We start from the raw sequence: 27,084 nt of genomic DNA, 5'->3' as shown, positions 1-27,084 counted from the left end.
ATTTGTATTCAACAGTTTTAAAGCAAAGTGCGACCACCAGTGATCATGTTTGTAATCTAGTAGCTTTTTGTAAATACAATTACACAAAAAATTTGTCTCACTTTGGAAAAAAAGAAGCCCTGGAAATGCAGAGTTCCTTGTGGATTCTGAGATGATATTAGATTTTAAAGGATTCTTACCTGAGATTTCTACGTTTTTAGATAGTTTTTTTTGCGTCATCGATGACTCAGTAAGCCGAGGTGGCACATATCGATAGGGATTAACACTACTGGTGGGGCCACCACTAACTCAATTGATAAGTGTTTCGACCAAAAAACGACCCAATACAACGAGAACCAGCTTATTTTGTGGTGTAAACAGTGGAGTAGAAAATTGATGTGGAGGAGATCAGATGTCAGCGCTAGCGCCGCCGCCTGCCGCCTCGATGAAGAACGCGCTGCACCCGGACAACTACAATGACGCGCAGGAGGATGTGGTGGCCACTGCTCTGCACGCGGATCTGGTTGATCGGGTTCTACGAAACAATAACCCTATCGATGCTAGCGGAAGCAGCAGCTGCGGCATCATCAGCGACGCCCAATGGTCCCAAGGACCCCTGGCTGGGCAACAACTTGTACTGCGCAACGTAAACCAGCAGGAAACGGCCAAAGGCCATCGAAAGTGTTACCAAAACAAAGGTGAGTTTAGCCTCAGTCCTTTGTTCAATCTGAGATGGTTATTGTTGTTATTTCACTCAGGTGATGCCGGCAGGACTCAGGATATGACGAACAATGGCGAGGACCTGCGTCTCTCAAAGATTATTCGACGGCTGTGTAACGAAACAAATCCCACGGCGGCATTGGATCTGTGTGCTAAGCTACATCAGGCAGTCCGCACGCCTATAAACATGGGCTACTTGTCCTGCTCCTTCGTGTGGGTCCTTGAGAACATGCTAACGCTTTTCAAGCAGTGCTCGCCCGTTGTTCTGGAGGAATGCAGCAAGATCCTGGGCGTGATCGGGTACATGAATCGCAAGTCGTACCCCATCTACGAAGATTTCATTGTGAAAAACTACCGGAACGGAGCAAAGCGTCTGCAGAAACATCTAATCCAGGCGTTGCGCACCACGATGAGGTGAATCCCTGACCTATTTCGCTAACCGCAGACTTATTTAATCCGTATTCCCTTGCACCTATCCACGCAGCTGTGACTCCAAGTGCGACCTTCATCCATATGCCGACAAAATAGTTATAATGTTAAAGGACTTTCTGGAGGGGGCAGAGAACGCTGAAAGCTTCACGGCAGTGAGTGATGCCCTTGTCCAGTTCTCGTATATCTACCGGGAGGCCTTCGAGTGCCACTTTACGGATGTGGTGGATATTGTCATCGGGTGGCAGCTGGAGGCAGGTCAGCCCAAGGAGCTCAAGCTGCACTGTGCCCAGGTGCTGGAACAGCTGACGCCCTACTTCAGCAAGCAGATAGACTTCAGCTACGGCCTGCTGGCACAATTCGTCGAGGACATCACTGTGCTGGAGGAAGCAGAGCCAGCGGAACGGGTGGGAGCGTTTGTGGGTGCCTTTAACACGCTTCTCAAGTGTTTGGCCCGTATGCACATCTTCGTAGGCAATCCCGCCTGCGAGTCCATTGTTCAGCTGGCGGTGGATCACCTCACTAAGATGCTGCCCAGTCTTCTGGAGGACACTGAAACGGACGCAGTAGTTAACATCAACGAGCTGCTCTGCATCTGCCTGATGAACGGCTTCGGTGGCCTCGATCCGAGCACCCTGGAGATGCTGCTCTTGGGCCAGTTTGAGCGGATGAGCCTAACAAGTGAGGCCCAGCGACAGAGCACGTTGTACCTACTACTTTGCTCGGTAAGGAGGTTGCGGGCCCGCCTGCCCGCCAGCCTTGTACAACTGATTTTCCAGAGCGATCCGTACCTGGCGAAGGTGAAGCGCGGTGATCCACGTGGCACGTCCTACAAGCTACTACTCCGCACCTGTCAGGAGACACTGCTCATCCGAAACGTTCCGCTGCTGCAGCAGGCCTACAAGCACCTGGTCGAGGACATCGACACCTGCATGGAAGCCATGCTCGTGGAAGATTCTCCTTCCCAGTGGAGAGCCACCGAATGCAGCGTTCTCCTTGTCTTCCATCTGACAGCCCTAGCTGCTCTCGCCAAACAAACATCCTCCATCATTGGAATGTATGCCTGCAAGCCCTCCATCCTGGAGCTCTTGCTGACCAACTGTCGGGCCCAGGACCTGGCGCTGTGGAGCCGATACCCCTCCACCCACCAGGCCATCCTCAAACTGCTGGTGGTGCACTGTCAGGCGAACCACAACTTCCGCACAAACTCCAGCCTGCTGCGAGATCAAGAGCAGCCCTTGTCGGAAAACACCTCTCCGACGGCCAACAGCTTTGCCACTATCCTGCGCTTCCTGGCCGCAGTCCTGGAGCACGCCGGCCAGCTGAACCCTCAAAATCTTCGGCAACTCCTCCAGTGGCTCCAAGTCCTCCTAAGTGAGTGTCGGGACCGAAGCGACGTCCTCCTGGACCAGGAGCAGTTCCTCAGTATTTGCCGGAGCCTGGTGACTAGTGCCTGCAAGTGGAGTCCCCAGGAGAGCGCCGCTTGCATCCAGACTGTGTTGGACTACGGCCCGGAGAAACACGAGAACCTGACAGAGTTGCTTACTCTCTACCGAGACATGGCGCTCCAGCAACTGCAGGTGCTATCGCCCAACGGCCACACTCCCTTCAGCCAGATCTACACCAAGCTGCCGCTCCGAATAACGCTGACCGGTGGCGACACACCCATTCCTGGCATGAGCAGCCGGAGGGTCTGTGTCTGGCAGCAGCGGATGAGCCAGTGCAGTGCGGTCAGAGACAGCGTGTTCCGGGACTTTTTCGCGCGCCTGCAACAGCCGGAACTGCAGCCATTGACCAACAGCTTGCGGGACCTCTTCGTGCGCAGCTGCCAAGTGGCGCCCCAAGACGAGCGGCAGGAGAAGCTGTCGCATTGCACGCGCCGTTGCCAGCGTCTGGCCACCGCCTGGCTGCAGTTCGAAGCGGCCAGGTACTGCGTGGACCAGCGACTCCGGACGACGCTGGGCAAGCCACAGGAGACCTTCCTCGCCTTCGAGGCCATCATCATGCGTCACGCCCGGCAACTGAGTGGCTGCGGCAAGGAAGAGGAGCGCGCCGCCCTGGACAGCTTGAACCTGGAAGAACTTTCCAATATTCAATCAAATCTAGGCCTTCTTCTGGGCTTTCTAGACTCGTTGGAGAAGCTCATCTACAACGCAGCCGAGGGCAGCGCATTTGCCCTCCGCCCGCCGGAGAAGCCGGTGGCTGCTTTCTTCCGTCTGAACAACCCCACCTGCCAGTCGTGGTTCAATCGCATCCGGATTGGAGTTGTCATTATTGCGGTGCATGTCCAGCAACCGGAGCTAGTGATTCGATACGCCCAGGTGAGTGCTCCTTATGGGATCAAACCAAGATCTAATTCTAATGTTGAACTTCATTTTCTTAGCAAATCTTGCTCACCGCGAAGACCCAGGACGCCACCCACAGCCAGGCAATCGTATACCTGGCCTGGGCATGGGTCGTCTGCCAGGAGGCGGACTCCCTGCGCGGCCTTTACCTCTGGGCTCGCTCCAAGAGCAGCAAGTCTTTCCAATGGCTTCAATACGCAGCGGACCAAGCTGGAGGCAGAAAAGACGCTGCTCTGGCCGGCTACCGCACTCTCTTGTGCGAGGCGGAGCCGTCGTCGGAGCTGGACACACACACGCGACAGTTTGTGGTTGCCCAGATGATGCAGTGCCTCCAGGACACGGGCCAGTGGTCGCAGCTGGTTGAGCTCAAGCAGCGCCAGCTAACGCGGCCCGAAGACCGCGAACGGAATCCCTTTCTACAGCAGAGCAACGTGGAGGTGAGTGCCATTGAGCGGCTTCTGGCCAAGAGCGAGGAGCAGGCGGCGGATATGGACGTTTTGAGTGGAGCTCTCCAGGAGCTTAGCCTGTGGCCCCGAGGCTGGGATGAATCCTCAACCGGACACGCCAGCTTTGCCTCCGTTCATGTGCGACAGCGCACGGAGAACCTGGTTCTCCATCACCTCGTCGACGATCGCAGCCTGCCCGAACAGGTGCGAAATCTCCTGGACACCCAGTGGCGCGACAGCCTCCTGAACCCGAGCTACGACCAGAGAGCCTGTCGCGAACTGACCATCCTTCGGCACGTGGCCCAGCGAGTAACTAGCGGCCAGGCGCTTTCCCTGCTGCCCCTCTGTCCCGTGGAAAATCGACGCCCCCAACTGCCCAGCGCCATCTACATGCGCTGCCTGGCATGGACGCAGCTACTCCGTCAGCACTGTGTTCCGGGCAGCTGGGAGACTCTCTGTCTGGACGCCGCTGCCGCCGCTCGATCGGAGGGCAACATCCAGTTATGCCAGTCACTGTTGGTCCAGTTCTTCGGCCAGCCGCTGGACGTAATTGCTCAGGAGTCGCTTTTGGGAACGGCGGATGGCCCGGATATGGCGCGTGGCTACAGCGAGCTAGCCAAGTGCCTGCAACTCCAGCAGCAGATGCATTGCAACGTGGAGGGCACTTCCCCGATCGACCTATGCTCCTCACTTTGCCTGGGCCTCCAGCGCAGCCAGCGCCATCCGGCTTTGGAGGCGGATCTGCTGCTGAAGCTCTCCGACTGGATAGCTGCCCGTACCTGCTGTGGCCTCGCGACGAACCCTTCGATGGCACTGGTCCAGCTGGTGGAGCAACTGCCAGAGTGCCCGCTGACCTGCAGCACGGCGGCCCAGCCTCTTGCTATTCCTCAGGCGGAGCGACTGGTGGCCCGGCTGGTGCACGCCAGCTTGGAGAAGCGCCCTGACAGCGAGGAGGCCCTGATCGCGTACGGGAACTGGTGCTACCGCTGGGGCAAGAAGATCGTCGACAGCGGCAGCGTGCTCAACCAGGCGGACTTGCAAGACCTCAGCCAGGTCCTGAACCTGAGCCAGCCCCTGGACGGGGAGCGTCTCAGCGAGCTCCTACAGGCGCTAAGTATGGAGCAGCCGCCGGCGAAGTGCGAGGAGGCGTGCCCGGAGGCGGCCCGCGTCCGGGACGATGAGGCGGCCAAAAAGTGCTTGCGGCGGCTGAACCTGTTGGCGGACAAGCCAACCGAGGTGCTGGACGCCGTCTTGAAGATCTGGCGGCGGGCCATCGCCAACACTTACGACTACTACAAGGATGCGGCGCGATCGTACTTCCAATACCTAATTTTGAAGGCGGGATCCGGATCTGGAGCCGCAGACGGAGCCAAAGCTGGAGCAGGAAATGGGTGCGGCTTGGCCAAGGAGGGAGAACAACGATTCCACGTGGACGACAGCAATCTGGTGACCACTACGCTGCGACTGCTCCGGCTGATCGTGAAGCACGCCAGCAGCCTGCAGGAGGTGCTCGAGCAGGGACTGCGCCACACCCCCATCGGTCCCTGGAAGGTGATCATCCCCCAGCTGTTCAGCCGGCTGAACCACCACGAGCCCTACGTCCGGAAGAGCGTGTGCGCCCTGCTCTGCCGCCTGGCGGAGAGTCGTCCGCAGTTGGTGATCTTCCCCGCCGTGGTGGGAGCGAACAGGGAGCAGCAGCAACAGGCGGCCTCCACAGGTGAGACGTCTTTGCCACCTGTCCCCTCCACGGAGGACGCCTGCTGCTACGGATACTTGCTGGGCGCCCTCTCGAAGCAGGCGCCGGAGGCGGTGCAGCACGTCCAGCTGATGGTGAAGGAGTTGCGCCGCGTGTGCCTACTCTGGGACGAGTACTGGATCCACTCCCTGGCCCACATCTACAACACCTACGTGAGCCGTGTGAACGCTTTGGCGACCGAGTTCCGGCCGGACGACCACGAGGGGAAGAACAACCGCTTCAACTGCTGGCGCCCCCAGCTCCTGGCGGACGTGGAGGCCCTTGCCGCTCTGACAGATCGCCCGCCGGAAACTTCCTACGAACGGAGCTTCCGCAAGCGCTTCGATTCACCCATTCGGGTAACTCTGGAGGCCCTGAGGACGCGGCGATACCCGGAGGCGTGGGACAAGCTGAAGCAGCTCTACCACGTGCTCCAGTCCAACATGATTCGCGGCACCGGAAACACCCTCAAGATGCAGAGCCTCAGCCCGGTGCTGTGCGGGATCGGGCGGATGCGGATTTCAATGCCAGGACTTGACGCCCATGGTGCGGACGAGGACCAGGTATACATCGAGAGCGTGGAGGGAACCGTTTGCGTACTCCCAACCAAGACGAAGCCCAAGAAGGTGGCCTTCTACGGCAGCAACGGACAGAGGTACACGTTCCTCTTCAAGGGCATGGAGGACCTGCATCTGGACGAGCGCATCATGCAGTTTTTGTCCATTTCGAACGCCATCATGGCCTGCCGGAACGACTGCCCGCCTGGAAACGGCAGCTACCGGGCGCACCACTACTCGGTGATTCCCCTGGGACCCCAGTCCGGGCTGATCAGCTGGGTGGACGGAGTGACGCCGCTCTTCGCCCTCTACAAGAAGTGGCAGCAGCGCCAAGCGCAGACTGCCAGCGGCAAGACCGGAGGAGCTGCCGGTGGAGGTGTAAATGCCACTAGGAGATTCACGGACCTCTTCTACAGCAAGCTCACCCCGCTCCTGGCCAAGCACAACCTCCAGGTGACCGATCCGCGCCGCCAGTGGCCCGTCTCGGCGCTCCGCCAGGTGCTGGCCGAGCTCTCGCAGGAGACGCCGGGCGACCTGCTGGCCCGGGAGCTATGGTGTCAGGCGGGCAATCCCGCCGAGTGGCGCCAATCGATCCGGCGCTACGCCCGTTGCATGTCCGTCATGTCGATGATCGGGTACGTGATCGGGCTGGGCGACCGCCACCTGGACAACGTGCTGATCAACCTCGGAAGCGGCGACATCGTCCACATCGACTACAACGTCTGCTTCGAGAAGGGGCGGACGCTGCGCATCCCCGAGAAGGTGCCCTTCCGACTGACCCAGAACCTGATTCATGCCCTGGGAATAACCGGAATCGAGGTGAGTCTCCAAGCTTGAAATCTACACAATACATTCTCAAATCTTTGTTGGAAGAATTGCGAAGCGGATTCGTTTTCTTCACAAACCCTTTAAAGAAATGGTTTCCATGATAGTTCCACGTAATGTGGAATCTTTTAATTCCAATCTCTCCGGGAAGACCCTCCGTCTCACCTACCCCTGTTGCTTCTGCTGCTTCGGCTGCTTCTCCTGCTGCTGATGGTAGCCCGTGGAGGACGAGGTGGCCTCCATGCGGTGCTTGCTGTCCCCTGGCAGCTGCTCCTCGCCCTGCCGCGCCGTCCGGCAGCAGAGCGTCTGTGCGAAGGCCCGCCGGAAGCCGGAGTTCTTCCAAGAGTAGATGATCGGATTGAGGGCAGAGTTGGCGATGGCCAGGGAAAAGGTGGTCTTGTAGATCATGGAGCTGCTCTGGCAGATGCTGAACAGCTGGGCGATGGCCACGCAGAAGTACGGTAGCCAGCAGAGCGTGAAGCAGCCCATGATGAAGACCACGATCTGGACACTCTTCCAGTCCGGATGGAGCAGCAGGCTCCGCATGGTGGTAGCCTCGTCCGTGTTGTAGACCACCGATTGGCGCAGGCGCTGGGCCTGTTTCGAGGCCTCCCGCATGATCCGCCAGTACACCAGGAGCATGCAGATCCATATGACTATGAAGCCTGGGGTGATGACTCCGGCAATGTAGCCCGGGGCGAGCACTTCGTCGAACTCGCAGGCTTGCGCCTCGGGCCACCTATTCCAGAAGACGGGTAGCAGCGCCACCAGGGCGCCCAGGCTCCAATTGCAGATGATGATGCTGTAGGCCACCCGTCGGGTCATGTATCTGGGGATAGAGGATTACACTATAGACTCCAGGAGATGAGGGCTGAGCTAGAAACTAGGTACCTCCGGTAGTGCAGGGCATAGACCACGGCTATGTACCGGTCCACGGCTATGGAGATCAGGGTCAGCATGGACACGCAACAGGCGCAGATGAGGAGGAAGAAGCGCAGCAGGCAGGGTGCCCGCATGGCCCCGATATCCAATCCCATGTAGAAGACCAGGTGGTAGGGCAGGGCGAGGCCCACGCAAAAGTCGGAGACGGCCAGGGAGAGGATGAACAGGTTGGAGATGACCGAGCGTAGGTGTCGGCAGGTGCGCACGGCCACGATGGTGAGGATGTTGCCTCCGAGGATGAGCACGAAGAGCACGGCGTTGATCGCCAGCCACAGGATGTGGCCAGCACTGGGACTGCCCACCCCGGACTGGGTTTGGGCTTCGGCCGTGGAGTCGGAGGTGGCGGCGGAGGACCACAGCTGTGTGCTCTGGAAGTCCCAGGTGGGGGGTGACGTCGAACTGGAAACTTCCATGGCACTCTGCATTAGCGAAGCGCACGCACTGCCCGTGGATAAGTTAATGCCGTTGTCGGATGGGGTCCACGGCTTCGACCGAACCCACCAAGGACTTCGGCTCCCCTCGGGCTCGCTTCGGCTGGATCGTGGGCGTCGTTTGTTTACGTTTCGCTGATGATTCTCCACCCATTACCATTAGCATTACCGTTCCCCCCAGCCCTGCCTGGTCCTGGTCCTATTCCCACTCCCATTCCCAACCAGTTAACTGATAACTGATAGCAGATCCAGCGTGAGAACCACAATCCGTCGATAAGCCCGCCACTTACGGCTCCACCATGCCAGGTTTCCACTGCCAAACGAACCGTGTGGAGTGCTCGGCCAAACAGATCGCTGGGGGGTTTTAGTAGATTAGCCCGGTGTCCGGACCAAAATAGAACGATAAAGCCAAAAATCCAGGGGCAGTAACTGCCATGCTCCTCCATGCTCCTCCATCATCCCAGATAGTTATCTCTTTATTTGTTTATTCGCATATTGTTAGTTTAAAATTAGCAACAGCGTAAGGACTAATGGAGAAGCAGTCGTGGGAGGCCAGGAGGTCAGACCATAGAGATCAAGGAGTAGGTTGCAGGGTGAAATCGTTTCGGACACTCTCCGAGATCGTGTCCAGGTCCGTTCAGGTCGTGAGACCCGTCAGCTAACGCCACCTGACCATCTCGCATAGGTAGGTTGGGGGTGCCCCCATCCCAGAGAGCTTATCGCATAAATTACGTGACAATCTGCCAGTGTAAACATCGATTAGAGGCGTCTATTCCCTTTGAGGTCGTATATGTCGAACATGGTTATGGTTCTGGTTTCTGGATACCGTTTTGGTTCCTGTCCTGTCCCGTCCCTTCGCTAGTCCAGGTTGGGATTTATTACGATTGTCAGATACCAAGTACAGGCCGTGCTATCCGATGGATACGCGTATTTATGGAGCAATTGCCCCATTTATGGACAAAGATACACAGATCCGCACTCCTTCCCTTCTCCGGTTTTATGCCCCATGGAATATTCCACTTTACCGTCTAACTCTTCCGCAGGGTTCCTTCCGGCTTGGCTGCGAGTACGTGCTGAAGGTGATGCGCAAGGAGCGCGAGACGCTGCTGACCCTCCTGGAGGCCTTCGTGTACGATCCTCTGGTGGACTGGACCGTCAACGATGACGCCCAGGCCCTGCGAAGAACCTTGAATGGCAAGCAGCCGCAGGGAGGTGGAGGAGCAGGAGCTGCCACTGGAGAGGTGAAGTGCAACAAAAAGGACAAAAACAGGAACAAGCCGCACGACTGGGATGCCAAGCGGCAGCACTTCGTAACCAAACTGGGCCAGCTGCAAAAGTTCTGGGCCTCCAACAGGTGAGTCTATAGATCCTTTTCCCTTGCCAGTGTCAGGAAGATCATCCTTTTCCTTCCGCCAGGGACGACATGCTCTTGCAGCTGCAGGAGATGGAGCTGGAAATAGAGCAGTTGCAAGCAGCCCAGAAACGGCGCATGGCCACCGAGCAGGAACTGCAGGAGGTGAATCAACGCAGTGCCCTCATCGCGGAGATTAAGTCCCTGGGCACGGCGATTGAGAGCCACAGCTTCAACACGGCATCCCTGCGCCATGCGGTGCGTCGGGGCCATCTGGAGGCGTTGAGGTCCCTCAGCGTCGAGCGCCAGGCCGACTTCGCGACGGTCCAGAACCTGCTCGCCAGCTACGGCCAGTGCCTGCAGCCCTACTACCTGGCCGAGCTGCACGCTCAGCTCCTGCAATTCCAAATAGAAGCCACGGCGGCCGTGGAGTTCGGCGGCCCCGTCGATCCCAAGGCGCTCCAGATCGTGCCGGGCTACGAGATGATGCGCGTCCAGCTGGACGAGATGACCCAGCACCTGGGTGAGCTGACACTGCGCACCTCAGAGCAACTGCAACAGTACGCCTCCGTGATGGGCTTCTTCCCGGAGCAGAGCCACCGACAGAATCTGCTAGTCCGCTTCCACGACAGCTACTCCGCGTACATGCAGTTCGGCGAGGAGGCTCTGGAGAGCTCTGGCAATTCCCACTCGTCCTCCGGCTCGATCATTTGCACCGCAGACATCCTGGGCGTGGCAGAGGCTCTGGAGACTGTCTGGATGCATCTGAACTGTCAGCTACTCAACTCATCCCAGAGATTCGCCGCCAAGCAGGCTCAGGCCCAGGCGCTCGGTCCCCCGACTACGGCGCTGCTCGCCATGATCGGCCAGAGCGGATGTAGCCTGATCCTGCTGAAAGCTAGCCTGTTGCGCATCCTGGACAGAGCCGGCGAGTCGTTCGGGTCCTATGAACAGGTCGCAGTGTCCAGCGAGGACGAGGAGCTGCTCCAGCACCAGCTGCAGCTCATCAATCTGGTGCGCTCTATGTGCCATGGCGTCCTGTCTGTCAGCAACATCGGCGAGCAGGAGGCGGACGCCCATCTCGACCAGTTGGAGAGGCTGCTGTCGGCTCTGGCTCACCTGAAGTTGATCTTTGAGCACGACCTTCCGGCCAGTATCTATCGTTTGCTGATGCTCCAGCCGAACCTCGGCCAGCTAAGTGCCCTGTGTCATTTGAGCGCCACCAGCCTCGCGCAGCTCTACCTGGAGGCCACGATCGAGGATGGCAAGCAGTCATCGGACGGAGAGTTCCCCGCCGAGCGGAGGTTCCTCCTCGCACTGCAGCCCGCCTATGAGCAGTTCCAGGTGGCGGCGACCGCCTACAATGAGCTCGTGCGCAGCATTAAGCACCTTGTAGGGGACACCCGCGTCCCGCTGGTGCTGGAACTAACGGTAGGCTTAAAGCACTACTTGGCGAGACCAATATCACTGACAAGCTCTTCTTTCCATTCCAGAATCTGGCCATACTGAATACCGCAAGCCTGCTGTTGGACGATGAGTGTTTCTTCGGCTTGATCTGCGAGACCCTGGAAGCCAGTCGGAGCTGCGATGTGCGGGAGATGGCCCGCCCCGTCTTGGCACTGATCCACCGCATCCAGGCCGACAGCCTTATTGGACTTTTGCAGCCGCTGGCTCGCCACTTCTACGAATCCTTGGGCCCCCAGTGCCAGCCACCGCCCGGCGGTAACCCTTGTCTCGGGGACGCTGTCCAGTCGGACCACATGTGCGAGAGCCTCTTCCTCTCCATGCAATCGGACGGAGCTCTGCAGCAGCTGCAGTCGGAGATAGCGCTCCTAAACCAACAGCTGGAGCTGCACACTCTGGCGGCCTCCGCCCAGTACTGGGCCTACGCAGAGACGCTTGGAGGAAACCAGATGCGCTGCGGCCACCACATCATCCGCCGGCAGAAGCTCGCGGCTGCTCTCGGGGAGAACTGGCTGGAACTGGACACGGGGCTGCAGAGCCTACAGCGGCTGCAGATGGGCCTGGACACCCAGTTGGGTCAGCTGCAGTCCCAGAGAAGCAACTGGAACCGAAACCACATCGACAGCCTAATGCGCACGGAGCAGACGCAGTCGGCTCGTGTGAATGGCCACCTGGCCGTGATGCAACAACTGGCGGAAGGAGCCGGCGCGGTGTGTCGCCTGGAACAGTATCCGGGGGCGCTCGGTGAGGAGGGTTGTGCCCTAGTGGAGCTCTTGGAGCAGTGGCTCGCTGTCCACGGACAGTGGCAGGCTAGCAGCGCGCGGATCAGCAGCGTGGAGCAGGCTGTGGTGGAGCTACTTGACCCCGAGGGTGCTATCGACTCCGCCTGGCTGGAGGACGTCCAGGGACTACTTGAGGAGCACACATGCAAGGTGCAGCGGGACTTGTCCGCGCTGGAGTGTGAACAGCAGGCCAAGCACCGGTTCATCTGCACCCTGGCCAAGGAGACACAGCGCATGCAGGAGAGCATGCCGCGCTTCCACGTTCGCACCCTGTGCGCGGACGCCCAGGCTCAGGGTCAGGGCAAGATGGTGCCCACGGACGTGCAGCTTCTGTGCGGCCATCTGCGCGACAGCCAGCGCGTGCTGCAAACGCTCTTCCATCGCCTGGTCGAGCTGCGGAAGGACCTCTGCTTCGAGCGCCTGACCCTGCCGGTACCGCTGCTCACCTCCTGGCTGCAGCAGCTTCAGGAAATCCAGAAAATGGCCCGAGGCGAGGTGAATGCATTTTTCAAGAGCATGGACGAATTCCTGCAACAGGCCACCGATGCCCAGACAGAGACCTACGAGACCTTCGCCCACTGCAAGGGTAAGTGCTATACTTGTCTCCAGTGAATCCTATTTCCAATCTCTATCTAATCCGCAGGTGGAAACAATCTTAATGAACAGAAGCGAAATGCCTACGGTGTGTCCGTGTGGAAGAAGATCCGCATGAAGCTGGAGGGGCGTGATCCGGACGGCAATCAGCGCAGCACTGTTGCCGAGCAAGTGGACTATGCGATCCGCGAGGCCATTAATCCGGATAACCTCGCAGTGCTCTATGAGGGTTGGACGCCGTGGGTCTAGTGCGTACATGTGCTCGGCCGCATTTTGGGCTTCTGACATCAGCATGCAGCAGGACGCAGCAGAACATATTGGGGGCGCACCTCCTCAGGAGCAGATCTCCCTGTTGGGATCTCTTTGTTATTAAGGGATCCAGCAGCCTGGCGGTAGACGACAGGCTACATGCGGCAGGCGACAGACGGCGGAGAACGGCGACGGACGACGGACGGTATACGGCGGACAACCCCAATATCAACGACCCAGTGTTGTTGTTGCCTAGGCGATATAGAAGACGATTTGACGAGAGGATACGGATACAGGACGCAAGCGAACTGTAACAAAGATCGCCTCTAGAGCTTTCCTGGTGTCTGGCCGGGAGTTTTGTGGTTGCAGCAGAAGGAGCAGCAGCAGCCGTAGCTTTAACTGTGGCAGTGCCAGATTCCTGATACCAGCTCACAGCTCCCGGCTCCCGGATTCGTCATCGGGCTCGACCCAATCATAGATTTCAGTAACTTCCATTAACGTTCTCCGGTCTCTGGTCTCTCGGATCCTTGCCTTTGCCTTCGATTCGATTAGAGATAGATTCATTTACGCCGCACCGGATCTGTTTCTCTTCCCATTTGTAAGCGTTAAGTCGAAGCATTTTTTTTTTATTTACCTAAGTGCTAAATTCGTACCGTATAAGCTGATTGAATTTTTTTTGTTTCCAAATTAGCTGTACCCCCACCCCATTAAAGATTATACACTTATGCAACTCCATATCCCCCCCTCTCGATACACACACGATATGTATGTAGCCGAAGCTCACACGCGATGCTACTCTCCCTTCTCCACGGACTCCATCCTGGACGGGTGGTCGCGCCCCCCTTGTACTTTTAGTTTAATGCTTAATTAATAAACGGAATGCAACTATAAACATTACTTGCCCTTTTTTTTAACCAGGTTGGGTTACGTTAAAAGTGGGGTGCTCTTCTTGAGAAAGTGCTTGAGACACGTTTCCCAGAAAAGGTTGAGTTCTGCGTCATCAGAAATCGGGAGAAGGTTGCGGATTTTGGACAAAAATAATATATAAAAAAAATATGGATACCATTTTTCCATTTTCTAGACTAAATAAGCTACATCTCGGCCAATACTCGACAGATCCTGAAATGGTATACCTTCCCGGTCTCAGAACTCAGAATAGCATCGTTTTCCATCATAATCAAGCTATAAAATTTTTTAAAAAAAATTTCGAAATTTTTCCAAGGTACCATCAGGATTTTTGCCAAAAAATTGACCAAAATTTTTTCCAAATAAAAATTTTTAAATTTTGATGAAGATTGAAGGAGAATAGAAGGGTGATTCACAAATGGTATTCCGCTTTGGAATCGGTTACGAAATGACTGAAATATTTGAAAATAAGTGCCTTAAAAAGTCGGATTTTTGAAAAATAAAAAACCCTCAAAAACCTGATTCCAATTTTTTCCTTTTTATACCCTTGCAGAGGGTATTATAATTTTGGTCAAAAGTGTGCAACGCAGTGAAGGAGACATCTCCGACCCTATAAAGTATATATATTCTTGATCAGGATCACCTCCTGAGTAGATATGAGCATGTCCGTCTGTCCGTCTGTCCGTCTGTCCGTCTGTCCGTCTGTCTGTCCGTCTGTCTGTTTCTACGCAAACTAGTCTCTCAGTTTTAAAGCTATCGTCTTGAAACTTTGCACACACCCTTCTTTCCTTTGCACGCAGTATATAAGTCGGAACGGCCCGGATCGGCCGACTATATCCTATAGCTGCCATATAACTGATTGATCGGAAATGGTATAACTTTGGTGTTTTTAAAGTTAGAGAGTTCAAATTTTAGGTGAGAGCTATTTTTGGCAAAATAATACGACATGCTAAATTTCGTAAGGATCGGCCGACTATATCCTATAGCTGCCATACAACTGAACGATCGGAAATGACCCAACTTTCGTGTTTTTGAAGATAGAAAGCTGGAACTTGGTACAGATTATATTTTTGGTCAGTTAATTCGACCTACAAAATTTCATTAGGATCGGCCGACTATATCCTATAGCTTCCATATAACTGAACGATCGGAAATGACCCAACTTTCGTGTTTTTGAAGATAGAAAGCTGGCACTTGGTACACATTCTATTTTTGGTCAGTCAATCCGATCTACCAAATTTCATAACGATCGGTTGACTATATCTTATAGCTGACATATAACTGAACGATCGGAAATGGTATTTGGTAGAAATATCAACTTTCGAATTTTTGAAGATAGAAGCTTGGGACTTTTATTTAGATTCTTTATTGTAATTAATTGGTTTTATTATGATGTAATCATAAGGATCGGCCAACTATATCCGATGTTTGCGATATATATCCGGTTATAGCTGCAAGGGTATATAAACTTCGGCTCCGCCCGAAGTTAGCTTTGCTTTCTTGTTTTGAAAGGAAAATGCCTATAACTCGGCCAATACTCTATAGATCCTGAAATGTTATACCTTCCCGATATCAGAGCTCAGAGAAGCATAGTTTTCCATAATAATCCAGCTATACAATTTTTGAACCAAATTTCGAAATTTTTCCAAGGGGTACCCTCATGATTTTTGCCAAAAATTGACCAAAATTTTTTCCATTTCAAATTTTAGAAATTTTGTTGCAGATTCAAGGGGAATAAAGGGGTGATTCACAAATGGTATCCTTTTTTGGAATCGGTTACGAAATGCCTGAAATATCCTAAAATAAGTGCCTTAAAAAGTCGGATTTTTGAAAAATAAAAAACCCTCAAAAACCTGATTCCAATTTTTTCCTTTTTTTTAAAGGAAAATGCCTATAACTCGGTCAATACTCTATAGATCCTAAAATGTTATACCTTCCCGATATCAGAGCTCAGAGTAGCATAGTTTTCCATAATAATCCAGCTATAAAATTTTTGAACCAAATTTCGAAATTTTTCCAAGGGGTTTCCTCAGGTTTTTTTCAAAAAATTGGGTCCTATTTTTTTCACCCAAATTTTGACAGCGGATGATAACTCTCAACACCCTAAGATCGGGAAGGTAAGATATTCCTCCATAGGACGGAAATTGGCCGAGATATCAGCATCCAAAACTTACGATATTCGTGCTGTGGCCCGAAGAACTGAATAGATCGGATAAGATTTAAAGTTGCCAGGATTCTTTGCCATATAGTACTCCATTTCACAATGGTCCAATTAGGATGTCTTGTCCAATTGGGAGACCCATCCTTATATAAGCCCTAAGCCATAATCATTTTACAGATACCAGATACTAAAGCCAAAAAAGTGATATTGAAATGTTACGTTTATCGCTTTTATTTTGTCGTTTAGTTTAAAGAGTGAAATCAGTTGTATCTTCAATCGCTCAATGCAACGCTATTAGTTATACAGTTACAATTTACAATTAAAGTATATAATTTACAAAATAGTTCTTACGTGCTGCGCTGCCGCCGCCGACGGTTACTGCGGTTGCTAAGGAAACTTTGGCGGATCATCGACGCAATCCCCGATCTGTGTATCATCGATGAGCAAGAATAAAAGTATATATATGTAGGTAATGTAATATGTAGGTAAATGCCCGGGCGCACAATGGTCAGGCCATGGTCGTGTCCTGGACAAGAGCCAGAGTCCTGCCACCGTTGCCGCGGTTCTTGAACCAGTTTGAAACTCTTTACATTAATCATAAAAGTAAGGAGGGGGCGGGGGTTGGGAAAAAAAAAAATATAAACGTTACAATACACCCGATTTGCCCTAAACTTTCTCGTTTGACCAGAACTTCACATTGACGAATTACAAATTGTGGCGAATATTTCAAATATTTCTCATTCGATTTCTGTCAATTGCATAATCTTTGCTTAACAAATCTTATGTTTAACAAAAAAAACACAAACAAAACGTTGATAACAAACAGGGATACAAAATGTTTGAATAACTTAAAGTTAAACTAGCCACATCATACATACATATAATTGGGTGCGATTGTTAAACAAATCATCTTAAAAGTAACACCGAATGTAGGGGAAAAGTGTGGTTTCCTTCGTTACTTTTTGACATTTCTTATAGATGTAAGAGATGTTGCGGGTGTTTCTGTTTTATGTTTTATGTTTTGTTTTTTTTTGGTTGCTTTGCTTTTCGTTTGTTTCATAATTATATCATAATTATTATAGTATTTTTTTGTTATTGTTATTTTTGTGTGATCTTACGCGTTGTGTTCGTTATCTTTCATTTTTTTTTGTTTGTTTTTTATCCTATTTTAGTCCTGTTTAAAATAATAAATACATACATATACATTACAATTACAATTACATCATTATCGTACAAAATATAAAATTTAACATCACATTGGTTGACATTCTTTTGTTGGTTGGTTGGTTGCTTCGCTTTTACACTCCTTCCGTCATCATATTTCCGGTTGTTGTGGTTGCTCTTCTTTTAGTTTTTGTGGGTTGGTTGATTTCGCATTCAGTTTAGCATTGTAAATTAATTTCTTCAATTGATTTATGTGTGTGTGTGTTTTTGGGTTCCATTAGCAGTCGGTCGGTAGGTCAAATGATCGAAGTCCCGATCACACGTTCCACTCCACTCTCTCTCTGTTTCATCCTTTTTAGCCTAGCCTCTCCGTCACCGTTTCAGCCTGTGTCCTTCCATCCAGTTTTCATCCTTTGTCCTCCTTAAGCCAATATGCGTTGTTGTCCAGTGGAATTGCTACAAAAATGGAATACACTTTCAATAGGTTTTCCAATGGCAAGGGCCAAGGGCATCCAACATACATGCTGCAGGTTTGATCTCTGGGCCTGGGGTTCAGGACGCACCCATCCTTCTCTCTCTCTATCTACACAAACAACGGGCCAGGAAAAACTGGAACTGGAACAGGAAACAAAAATGCACAATGGGCATTAGAATCGATTTTATCAAAGAGGAAGTGCCAGCCTACAAGCGTACCTCACCTGGAAGGGATTACTAATCTCCTGGATGCTCGGGACAGGAGCGGTTCACCTCAAACCAACGGTCGATGCATCTGCGAAGTGTACAGTATGAGAATTCAAATTAGCAACGCTAGAAAAATGCTCAAGAAACGCCTCATTAAATGTAAACGTTTATATTTAGATTGATTGCCACAAAGAAACGAGTTCGAGGGTCGAACTACTGGCGCCAGTATAGGAATTTTAATGTTATATACACTGTAAGTCAACACTACTCATAATCAATAAAAGTTTCTAGCATAGAGCTTGTGAAAATATAAGACTTACCCCTTGTGGTAGATGCAGAGACATGGCAGCCGGGCAATGGTGTCGCCGGGACTCAGGTCTTCAAGGCAGATGACGCACTCGCCCTTGGCGTCCGACAAAACGTCCTCTGAAATGCAGACATGAAATGGAGTAGGGCTAGAGTCGGGTTTTGTTTAATGGAATGCGCCACTGGACTATGGACGCTTTAGAGTAAATAAACAAGCCATAGGCATGGGCCAGGCACATCGGCATACCGTTATATGAGAGTCGCGGTTTCGTTAGGCACATGACTAAATGGCATTCAATGTCGTCCGGCAACACAAACTTATTGCACACGGGGCACTTGATACCTGCAATTATACCCGATAATTGAGTGTTTAGATTCGGACTCGAGGAGCCCCCAGCAACGGCACTCACCATTGAAGGACCAAATGTGCGATGGAAGCGAAGTGGCCGTGTAGACACGTCCGATCTCATTGCCGGATGTGGCGGAGGCGGCCAAGGCGATGCTCTCGGCGATGTTACTCCCGGTTATGTCCTGCGGGATGAGAGAAAAGGGTCATTAAAATGGGGGCTTTTTCAGCACAAAGGCATAATTGGTTTACCCTTATTGAGTCGCCAAGGGTGCGTCGCTGTTGCATGTAGGACTGGGTGGCGGATCCGTTGTTATTTCCGGCTGCCGGGAACCCATAGTTGCTGTTGGCACTCGCCGACACGGTTACCGCTACCGCTGTATGCCCATGTGGATGCGGCTGCAGGTGCTGGTGCGTCGGGTGACCGCCGTGGGTGTGGGCGTGGGGACTGCTACCAGAGGAGGTGAGCGAACCTTGTTGCTGGGCAGCCTGCTGCTGCTGTTGAATGTCCGGCACGGAGCTCAGGCTACGGGCCCTCTGTCGGTCAACAGAGGTGGAGTTCTGATTGTGGTACACCTGGAGGCCGGGCAGCGTGCGCAGCAAATTGAAGCCCTGACCGGCATCGCCGCCAGTGGAGGTGTTAGTAGAGCCGCCGCCACTACGACTTGTGGTCACATGGGGAGCAGTCGGCTCCGCCGCTCCTGTTGAGCTGCTGGAAAAGGTCCTGGAGCGTGGGCTCTGCTGGCCGCTGGTGGCTGGCGTGCTCGCCTTCTGACCCATAGAGGAGCTACGGGTACTGCTTCAGTGCGCAGTCCTGGCTCCCAAATGCCCCTGGAGTTCTGCGATTTTCGTTTGGTGGGTTGGAGTGGCTCCTGCCGATAGTGCTACGACGACTCCCACTCCTCCGACACCTCCCACTCGTCCTTCTCCTTGTTGGCCCTCTTTGTTTGCTCCTTCGGAGCGGAGCAGACAACAATAGCAAACAATGATGCGAGGCGGATGATAAATGCGGTCGGATGATAACTCTGCGAACTGGTGTGTGTCTGTGTGCCGCGTGCGACTGTGTGTGTGTGATGTGTGTGTACGAGCGGGTGTGCGTGTGTGTCTGTGCCGAAAGTGCGGGCAGGTGGCGGGTTGCGGGTGGCGGGGGGCGAGCCTTAATCGGTCGGATCGGTCGGTTTAGGGGTCGGTTTCGGTGCGTAGTTGATTGTTATTATTGTTGTTATTGTGGTTGCTGAAACTACTCTGCTGCCACTGGCCACTGCAACTGCAACTGCCGCTCCGCTGCTATCCGCTAGCCAAAATATGTGCGACGCTATTACACTGTCAATTTAAAAATGACCGTATCCCCTCTGCTCAGCCGTGTTTTTCGTTTTATGTGTACAACTTTTTTTTAATAAAAATATAGAGGTGGTAGCAGCTGGGTCACGAGCTGGCTAGCCGTAACATCGCCCATCACTGTAACTATCGCGGTGCGACGCTTCTGTGCTTCTTCTTGAATGCGAAAGCTCCACCACTTTTTCAGCTTTTTTCGCGGAAAAAATTCAAAATGCTACCCATGCATGTACCACCCTCGGCCTGAAACTTGTAAAAAACCCCCTTTTTCACATAAAAATTCCAATAAAGTAGTTTAAAGAGGATGCAATGCAGCATCTGTTTATTTCATGTACTCGTCTGGAACATTCGTTGCGCAGATTTAGCCACCTCGTGTTCCCGTGAAGCAGTTGCAGGCCTTCTTGGCCAGCTTCTTGCAGAGAAGCCACTGGCGCGCGATTTCTCGGTACTGCATCTGCAAACGCACGATTTCCCGCTGCATCTCCTTCAGCTCTTCGTCCATTAAATCTGAGTAGCGGGTTCTCATAGGAAGAGCTCCCTCCTGATTCTCATCAGACGACTCCTCAGTATTTTCGTCCGAAGACTCATCATTTATTGGCTCAGGTGGCTTCACCGGGTTCTCCTCGGTTGGTCCATCAGTTGGCTTTGAGAGTTGGTCCTCGGTTGGCCCATCAGTTGGCTTTGAGAGTTGGTCCATGCTGATTCAACAAAAAAAAACTTGAAGAAAAGAAAATTTTTTGATGCCCAATATATTTGGAGAGTTGCTTCGAGACGTCCGTTTCCTTCCAGGCCAAGGCAGCAAAAGAACAATTCAGGCGTCCCGTTCTTTGATTGGCCGTTTCAACGACGTGAACTTAGGTTCGCTTCAAAAATGCTTAGCTTATGGCAATGCTGGAACGTATTTCGCACTTTTTAACACTTCTTTTTATTTTCTTAAATTTTTTTTTTGTTATTACTTTTCAGCACTTGCAATCTGTTTGCGGTGTCAATGCCCGCCCATTTTCAAAACTATTTGGTCGAACCTTGTATTTACATTTTAATTTTTGTAGTCGCACAGAAGTTATTACTTTAATATATATTTTTACTCACTTTTGAGTTTAACTTTTGCTTTGAACTTCGATACCGTTGGTGTGAATACGCCGTTATCGATAATTTCATCAAAAAAAAAAAAAAATACCGTGAAATACTAAAACCATGTAAATATACATATCATGTAAATATCATGATGTAAATATATCAACTTGATAAAACGAGTATCGTATCGATATGTTGATATTTTGATTATCGACATCCCTACCCAAAACGTTTTGCAGTAAAAGCCAACGTGATTTTGCACTGGTTTCCCTATTGAGACGCGCAGTAAAGCACTCGGACAGAGTTACAAATCGGAGAAGTTGAGGGAGTCAGTCAGAAGAAGCACAATAACCATACCCAGAGAAACAGCGTAGAGGATCGGGAGGATGCCACGAGGAAAGTTCGTTAACCACAAGGGCCGCAGCCGTCATTTCACGTCACCCGAAGAGCTTCAGCGGGAATCCGAGGAGTCGGAGGAACAGTCCAGTGGTAGTGGCAGCGGCAGCGAAAGCGAAGACGAGAAGGCCGGTGCCGGAGCATCCACATCGAAGCCGAAGACAGTTGCCCAAAAAAAACCTGCCGCTAGTCGTCCTGCCCAAAAGCAAAAGCAACGCTCTGCGGCAGGTGGGGGTAGCTCCTCGGAGTCTGAATCGGAGGAGGAATCTGACGAGTCGGAAGGGGAAGCTCGCGATGCCAAAAAGGGCGTGGCATCGCTCATTGAAATCGAAAACCCCAACCGGGTGACCAAGAAGGCTACGCAGAAGCTATCGGCTATAAAGATAGATGATTCTGGCGCCGCCCCAAAGCCTGAGCTTTCGCGCCGCGAACGTGAACAAATCGAGAAACAGAAGGCGCGCCAGCGGTACGAGAAGCTCCATGCCCAAGGAAAAACCACCGAGGCAAAGGCAGATTTAGCAAGGCTAGCTCTCATCCGGCAACAGCGCGAAGAGGCGGCTGCCAAGCGAGAGGCGGAGAAGAAAGCTTTAGAGGCGACCGGCAAGAAGCCGGGAGCCAAATAAAAGCCGACCAGCCCTCAACACTTGCAATCGTATACCCAATCCTTATCCCGATCCCGAACCGAAACGAAATGGCAACCGTGCAGCAAGGGCTAATGGCAATAAGCTAAGTTAATTAACCAAGCAGGTCAGCAGGTGTGTCCATAAGAGATCCGTATCCGTGTCGATTGAAATGTCGTAGTTTTTCAAGCCTATCTTTTTGTAATTGCAAATTATATACAAATAAATAACTATGTGTAAATGAATTAGTGTAGATCTGGGGGAGATAGTGTGGGCAATCTCATGGGTTTTATACTAAATAAGTACTTTGGCACAAAGAACTCTCCTTTGCAAATAAAATCAGATCATATATTTAAACTATTTCCTGTTCCTAATTTAATCTTCATCGTAATGCAACTACATGCATGGTTAACAGGTGACAAAAATTGTTCTTATAGATGATAGCAAGATTGAAAGTTACAGGCTTTTACCAGCTAAGTTAATTCTAGTAAAATAAAAGGTTAAATGTCTAGACAACGCCCCAAACTTCCTCGAAGGCCGAACAGAGCTTGGAACACGCTATTGCTGCCGAGAGCGGATAGTTGCTGATAGAGAACAGCTCCTCCGTGTAGTCGGTCTTGAGAACGCCATGGGCAAAGGCACCAATTACCAACACCACGGGCTCGTCATAGCTAGCGCTGCCCTCCTCGCCGTGCGGCACAAGCTCCCGGCAATTGGTCATCAACTTGCCAGAGAAGCTCATGGCGTACTTTTTGCACCCAACAGGCAGGTGATCCGTAATGGGGTTCTTGATTACGCTCATCAGGCGACGGGAGGAGTCACTGGCGCGGATCTGGAACTTGTGCAGCAGTTGAACCATCAAGCCGGCGAATCTCTTGAAGGTTCGTGGGATTCTTGTCTGTGGATTGATCTCAATGAGCACGTTCTTCTCTGTCCGTACGAATACCTGCAGCAGACCAGCCCGATTTAAAGGGGAATCGAACAACATGAGAAGACATTGGTGGGTGATATCTGGACGGCAGCTGCCCGGGTCCCGCTGGTTTTTACGCATGATGCCCGCATGGTCATCGCAGTTGAGGAGCTCAAAAGTGTTGTGCACCTTTTGGTGGATGGAAATTAAGGAATGAAAGCATTCAGGATACTAGGATGCTGTCCACCTACCTTCACCGTTTCCAGCTGTGCGCCCTCCAAAACAATGATCAGTCGCTTCTCGCTAGCGTTCACATGGAGCGCCTTGAAGTGTTTCTTGTCCAGGTCGAACTCAGGATCATCGGCCTTGCGTCCTGTGAACTTACGCTTGCGGTTAATAGCCTTTCCTTGTCCTCCCATGTCTGTGTGTTTCGAAAAAAATCAAAACAAGAGCACGCGGCCAAGTAGAGTGTGGCCAGAGCACACACAAACTCACATGGATGAAAAAACGGATCACTGGTCACACTGCCGAGTTTTTTGTTTGGATTTGGATTGCGAATTGTGGCTTCGATTTTCTTTCGGGCCTATCCTGTGTCATTTTCAGAACGCCGGACAGCTGGAAAGAACGGACACGAGTCATGCAGTAAGTATGTCCGCCGGAAAATCAGCTCCTCCCATTCACACTTCTCCGTTTTTGCTCGCAGACGTTCGCGGGCAAGCAGTACGAGCAGTGGACGCCTGCCGGCTCCGTCGAATCCCCCGCCCCCACAGCAAGCCCAGCCCCTAGAGGCGCCTAAAATCATTGTGATTCACCCCGGTTCCCAGCACCTGAGGATCGGAAGGGCGTCCGACCTCAATCCGCAGACCCTGCTCCATGCGGTAGCCTACAGGCGCCGGCAACTGGAAGGCGATTGGCCGCACCACGACCCTCTGCTGCCGCCGCTGGATAACATCAATCCCGCCCGGCTTCAAGTTGAGTTCGAAGAGCAGCGACTGGCAGTTTCACGAATCCTTCAGCACTGCGTCGTGGACGAACAGAATCGCCTGCGGGTAGCTACGCCGCCGCAGCAGTTGGCCCACTTCAACCGGAGCAGCCAGGCCGAGAAGATCCCACCGCCAAACGGGGTGCCGGACGAGCGCCCTTGGCTGGACCGCGATGCGCAAAGCATCTTTGACGAGCAGATCCTCAGGCTGAGCGCCTTCGATGCCCGCGAGTACGACATCCACTTTCCCATGCAGCGGGGCGAACTGAATGTGCACAAAGAGAAGGGTGGCTCACTACAGGTAAGTCCATGCACTATACTTGCTGCCCAAACTTAATAATCAATGCTCTTCAGGCCACTCTCCAACACCTGGAGCGGATCTGGGCATATGCGCTTGAAGTTCGCCTGAAAATTTCACTTCGGGACCTGGGGACTCACTGCGCCGTGCTCGTGGTGAACGATGTGTACGTGCGGAGGTATCTGCGAGAGTTTATGACTCTACTGCTGCAAAGGCTCGGCTTCCAGCGCTGTTTCCTAGTCCAGGACAGCGTGGCGTCGACGTACGGCGCGGGCGTCGGCTATGGCTGCGTGGTGGACATCGGCGCCCAGAAGACATCAATTGCCTGCATAGAGGATGGAATTTCCCAATTGGATGCCCGTGTTCGGCTACACTACGGGGGCGGAGATCTTGATCAGGTGCTACTGATGCTACTACGGAAGTGTGGCTTTCCCTACCGGGAGTGTAATGTCCAGGACAGCTATGTGGATGCCCACCTGATGGATGAACTGAAGGAGAAATTTTGCCATTTGAATGCCAATGTGTGCGGCGCCCAGGAGAAGCACTTCACGTTGCGTAAACAGAACGGCCAGTGGTTGCGCTACACAATCCAGGTGGGCGACGAGGCCATCATGGCTCCTCTGGCGTTTTTCCATACGGAACTGCTGAATATCACCGGCCGGACGAGAGCGGTTTGCACCCAGCAGTCTGCGCAAGAACAGTATGACTGTGAAGATTGTTTCAACGGCGAGTACTTGAAGGAAACAGGCCGGAAAAATGGCGTCCGTGGTGGAGATACCAGTTTGCTTGCGGGCCCGGGATCTCTGCCAAGACCTCAGCTTCCTGTTACGGCGGACGACGAGGAGATGCTTGTGGTGGAGCCCGACGAGAGCAATAGTAACTCCCACCAGCAGCAAGGACAGCCGCACCATTCCAACAGTTGCTACCTAAACCCTCAGGGCCAAGTGCTGTCACTCGACCAGGCCGTGATCCGTTCCATTAACCGGTGCGCCAGCTTCGAGACCAAGCGCAAGATGTTTGGATCCATTCTGCTCGTGGGCAGCAGTTCCAAGCTGCCCGGCCTGACCGCCTGGCTCGAGAGCCGCATTAGCCAACAGATGCAGCCCACCGGAACCGAGGTCAACGTTTTCACCAAGGGAATGGACGCCGGCATGGTGGCCTGGAAGGGGGCGGCCATAATGTCGGTCCTGGAGAGCGCGCGGGAGCTGTGGATCTCGCAGCGCGACTGGCAGCGCTACGGACTACGCATCCTACGCGAACGATCGCCCTTTCTTTGGTGAGTGTAATGAGCGCGGACGAGACCGCACTGAGGCATTTCGAATATGATTAGGGAATTTAAAAATCGTAGCGGAAAATCGAAGAGTACAATTATATAGGAATTTTTTTAGCCGTAACCAAAGCACAATAAAGGATCCGGAATACGGAGCGGTGTGTGAATTTTAACCCGTAATGATGCGACTTTGCCAGTCTATCAGTAAATTGTTTATATATTTTATGTCTCGTTTTGTCAAATATGTTTTTATTTTGTGCTGTAATTTATGTGCATTTTTAAAAGTATCCGCGATTAGGTAAACAATTTTAGAACCCCGGCCGATAAGCTCTTCCGAGGGGGCAAAACAAAGACTTTTGTTTTGTTCGCCACTTGTTTTTGGCAGTTAATTTGCAACTTTATCATGCGATAACTGAGACACTTTGACCGTTAAGAGTAAAACAAGATTTTCTTATCAAAAAATAAAACAGAACGAATGTGCATTTGTCATAAAAATATATATGTGTCTGCGTCTATAGGTATGTATGTGTTGAATGTGTGGATCCTCTCAGGCTTTCAGGCGAGGTACTTGGGCGCACTGGAGCCCATGTAGTGATACAGATCCCCCAGGGTGGAGCGCACCAGCTTCGCCTTGATGGTGTCACGCTGGAGTCGCTTGTAAGCCTCGAACCGATGGCATCCTCCAAAACTGAAGTAGTAGTCACCGCCCTCGCTGCCAGTGATCCAGAGCAGATCGATGGGCGGCACCTCGTCCTCGCTGGTTTCGCGCTGTTGGAGAAAGTGCGTGGTCAAGTAAGCAGTAAGCAGTGTTGGGGCAATCGGCACTCAAAAATGGAAAGTATAACAATACCCTCCAAGCGAAAGAAACCATCTTTTGATATGTTTTATATGGAGATTAGATAGCTGCGATTATTGGACAAAATTACAGCGCCTCTTAGAGTGTTATGCCTTGGATTCTTAACATTTTAAAGTCCATAACTCATACGCCGTGTTGCCACACTATTGCCCCACCGTTGCCCAATAACTCACCTGGATGGTTTCCATGAGCGACTGGACCTTCTTTTCATCTAGAACCGAGGGAATGGGTCGCTTGATGACCTCCATTGGAACATTGTGGATCTCTGCTATGCCTGCCGAATGAATTGTGGTGTCCATGATGGTTCTGATTGTGCAGCTGTGTACCTGCCGGTCGGAGGGAAATCTTCGCCAGTTTAGTTGTGAAATTTCACTGTGCCCCAACAACAACAACAATGCGCAACGATAGCGGCGGAGCTACATAGTTCGGGGTTGCCACCCACACGCACAGAAAAGAGCTTACTTTGGGGCAGGGTTTCGGCTGGAGGAGTTGTGGTTACTGCGGAGACTGGATCCGTATCTGGAGAAGCGTCTGCTCGCCTGCCGAATGGACTGGCTAATGAACTCCATGGCCGCTGTCTTCGATCGGCAGAGCCGCTGAAACTCGTTTCAATGTGCACTCGAACTCGTACGCGTCGGGGCGAGGGTATACTATGTTACCGCTATATGCTTAGCAGCTGCTGCACGACCACTTTTTGTTTTTTTGCATAATAAACGCCGCTGCAGTGCCCCCCCACAAACAGCCCCAGCCCCAGTATCGCCCTTGATAAAGGCAAATGAAATCGAAATTCAAAGAATAGTAGCTGCTGGGGGGCGGCTGGGGGCTGGAAGCTTCTTCTTTGGAAGCTCTCTGATTAGCACCAAGACGCTGGGGGGAGAAATTAAAATGTCTTGCTGGTTGTTTTGCTTTGGGGCCTATCTAAAGATAAAC

At 52.3% G+C, this 27,084-nt stretch overlaps 6 protein-coding genes and 1 pseudogene across 10 annotated transcripts; 3 read left to right on the top strand and 4 right to left on the bottom strand.

Annotated features, from left to right (window-relative positions):
* The first annotated feature begins 72 nt into the window (after nucleotides 1–72).
* nonC (serine/threonine-protein kinase Smg1) lies at nucleotides 73–13,741 on the top strand. Its single transcript, XM_070282133.1, has 8 exons — nucleotides 73–677; nucleotides 738–1,113; nucleotides 1,184–3,449; nucleotides 3,512–7,030; nucleotides 9,453–9,763; nucleotides 9,826–11,191; nucleotides 11,254–12,592; nucleotides 12,650–13,741. The coding sequence occupies exons 1-8, from the start codon at nucleotides 392–394 to the stop codon at nucleotides 12,847–12,849; spliced, it is 9,663 nt and encodes a 3,220-aa protein (XP_070138234.1). The 5' UTR covers nucleotides 73–391; the 3' UTR covers nucleotides 12,850–13,741.
* Nucleotides 7,202–8,764, bottom strand: mAChR-C (muscarinic Acetylcholine Receptor, C-type). Its single transcript, XM_017235974.3, has 2 exons — nucleotides 7,928–8,764; nucleotides 7,202–7,865 (listed from the first exon to the last, which is right to left on the bottom strand). The coding sequence occupies exons 1-2, from the start codon at nucleotides 8,401–8,403 to the stop codon at nucleotides 7,202–7,204; spliced, it is 1,140 nt and encodes a 379-aa protein (XP_017091463.2). The 5' UTR covers nucleotides 8,404–8,764.
* Nucleotides 13,742–16,118: 2,377 nt separating the features above from the next.
* LOC108121738 (E3 ubiquitin-protein ligase znrf2) lies at nucleotides 16,119–19,838 on the bottom strand. 3 transcript variants are annotated; one of them, XM_017236026.3, is made up of 7 exons: nucleotides 18,666–19,838; nucleotides 18,478–18,598; nucleotides 18,315–18,410; nucleotides 18,082–18,187; nucleotides 17,779–17,849; nucleotides 17,602–17,689; nucleotides 16,119–17,536 (listed from the first exon to the last, which is right to left on the bottom strand). In XM_017236026.3, the coding sequence occupies exons 1-5, from the start codon at nucleotides 19,191–19,193 to the stop codon at nucleotides 17,792–17,794; spliced, it is 909 nt and encodes a 302-aa protein (XP_017091515.1). In that variant the 5' UTR covers nucleotides 19,194–19,838; the 3' UTR covers nucleotides 16,119–17,536; nucleotides 17,602–17,689; nucleotides 17,779–17,791. The 3 variants fall into 3 exon arrangements, with proteins under 3 accessions (XP_017091515.1, XP_017091514.1, XP_017091512.1); XM_017236025.3 differs by having other exon boundaries at nucleotides 17,602–17,695; nucleotides 17,774–17,849; nucleotides 18,666–19,837; XM_017236023.3 differs by having other exon boundaries at nucleotides 17,602–17,695; nucleotides 18,666–19,836.
* A 1,192-nt stretch (nucleotides 19,839–21,030) lies between these two features.
* Nucleotides 21,031–22,083, top strand: LOC108121717 (28 kDa heat- and acid-stable phosphoprotein pseudogene; annotated as a pseudogene).
* Nucleotides 22,084–22,159: 76 nt separating this feature from the next.
* LOC108121715 (ribosomal RNA small subunit methyltransferase NEP1) lies at nucleotides 22,160–23,226 on the bottom strand. Its single transcript, XM_017235998.3, has 2 exons — nucleotides 23,000–23,226; nucleotides 22,160–22,937 (listed from the first exon to the last, which is right to left on the bottom strand). The coding sequence occupies exons 1-2, from the start codon at nucleotides 23,165–23,167 to the stop codon at nucleotides 22,347–22,349; spliced, it is 759 nt and encodes a 252-aa protein (XP_017091487.2). The 5' UTR covers nucleotides 23,168–23,226; the 3' UTR covers nucleotides 22,160–22,346.
* Nucleotides 23,227–23,232: 6 nt separating this feature from the next.
* On the top strand, nucleotides 23,233–25,478 carry Arp8 (Actin-related protein 8). The gene is made up of 3 exons (XM_017235996.3): nucleotides 23,233–23,390; nucleotides 23,452–24,031; nucleotides 24,085–25,478. Exons 1-3 carry the CDS (start codon nucleotides 23,248–23,250, stop codon nucleotides 25,306–25,308), a joined length of 1,947 nt encoding a protein of 648 aa, XP_017091485.3. The 5' UTR covers nucleotides 23,233–23,247; the 3' UTR covers nucleotides 25,309–25,478.
* Nucleotides 25,479–25,815: 337 nt separating this feature from the next.
* On the bottom strand, nucleotides 25,816–26,998 carry Srx (sulfiredoxin). Of its 3 annotated transcripts, none has more exons than XM_017236000.3 (3): nucleotides 26,617–26,998; nucleotides 26,328–26,480; nucleotides 25,816–26,066 (listed from the first exon to the last, which is right to left on the bottom strand). In XM_017236000.3, exons 2-3 carry the CDS (start codon nucleotides 26,451–26,453, stop codon nucleotides 25,854–25,856), a joined length of 339 nt encoding a protein of 112 aa, XP_017091489.1. In that variant the 5' UTR covers nucleotides 26,454–26,480; nucleotides 26,617–26,998; the 3' UTR covers nucleotides 25,816–25,853. The 3 variants fall into 3 exon arrangements, with proteins under 3 accessions (XP_017091489.1, XP_070134869.1, XP_043066062.1); XM_070278768.1 differs by having other exon boundaries at nucleotides 26,328–26,499; nucleotides 26,617–26,992; XM_043210127.2 differs by lacking the exon at nucleotides 26,617–26,998 and having other exon boundaries at nucleotides 26,328–26,573.
* Between the last annotated feature and the right edge of the window lie 86 nt (nucleotides 26,999–27,084).

This window comes from Drosophila bipectinata, chromosome XL (genome assembly GCF_030179905.1).
Source record: "Drosophila bipectinata strain 14024-0381.07 chromosome XL, DbipHiC1v2, whole genome shotgun sequence".
Lineage (NCBI taxonomy): Eukaryota > Metazoa > Arthropoda > Insecta > Diptera > Drosophilidae > Drosophila > Drosophila bipectinata.
Note: the sequence above shows the minus strand (reverse complement) of the source record. Positions and strands in the feature narration are given on the sequence as shown.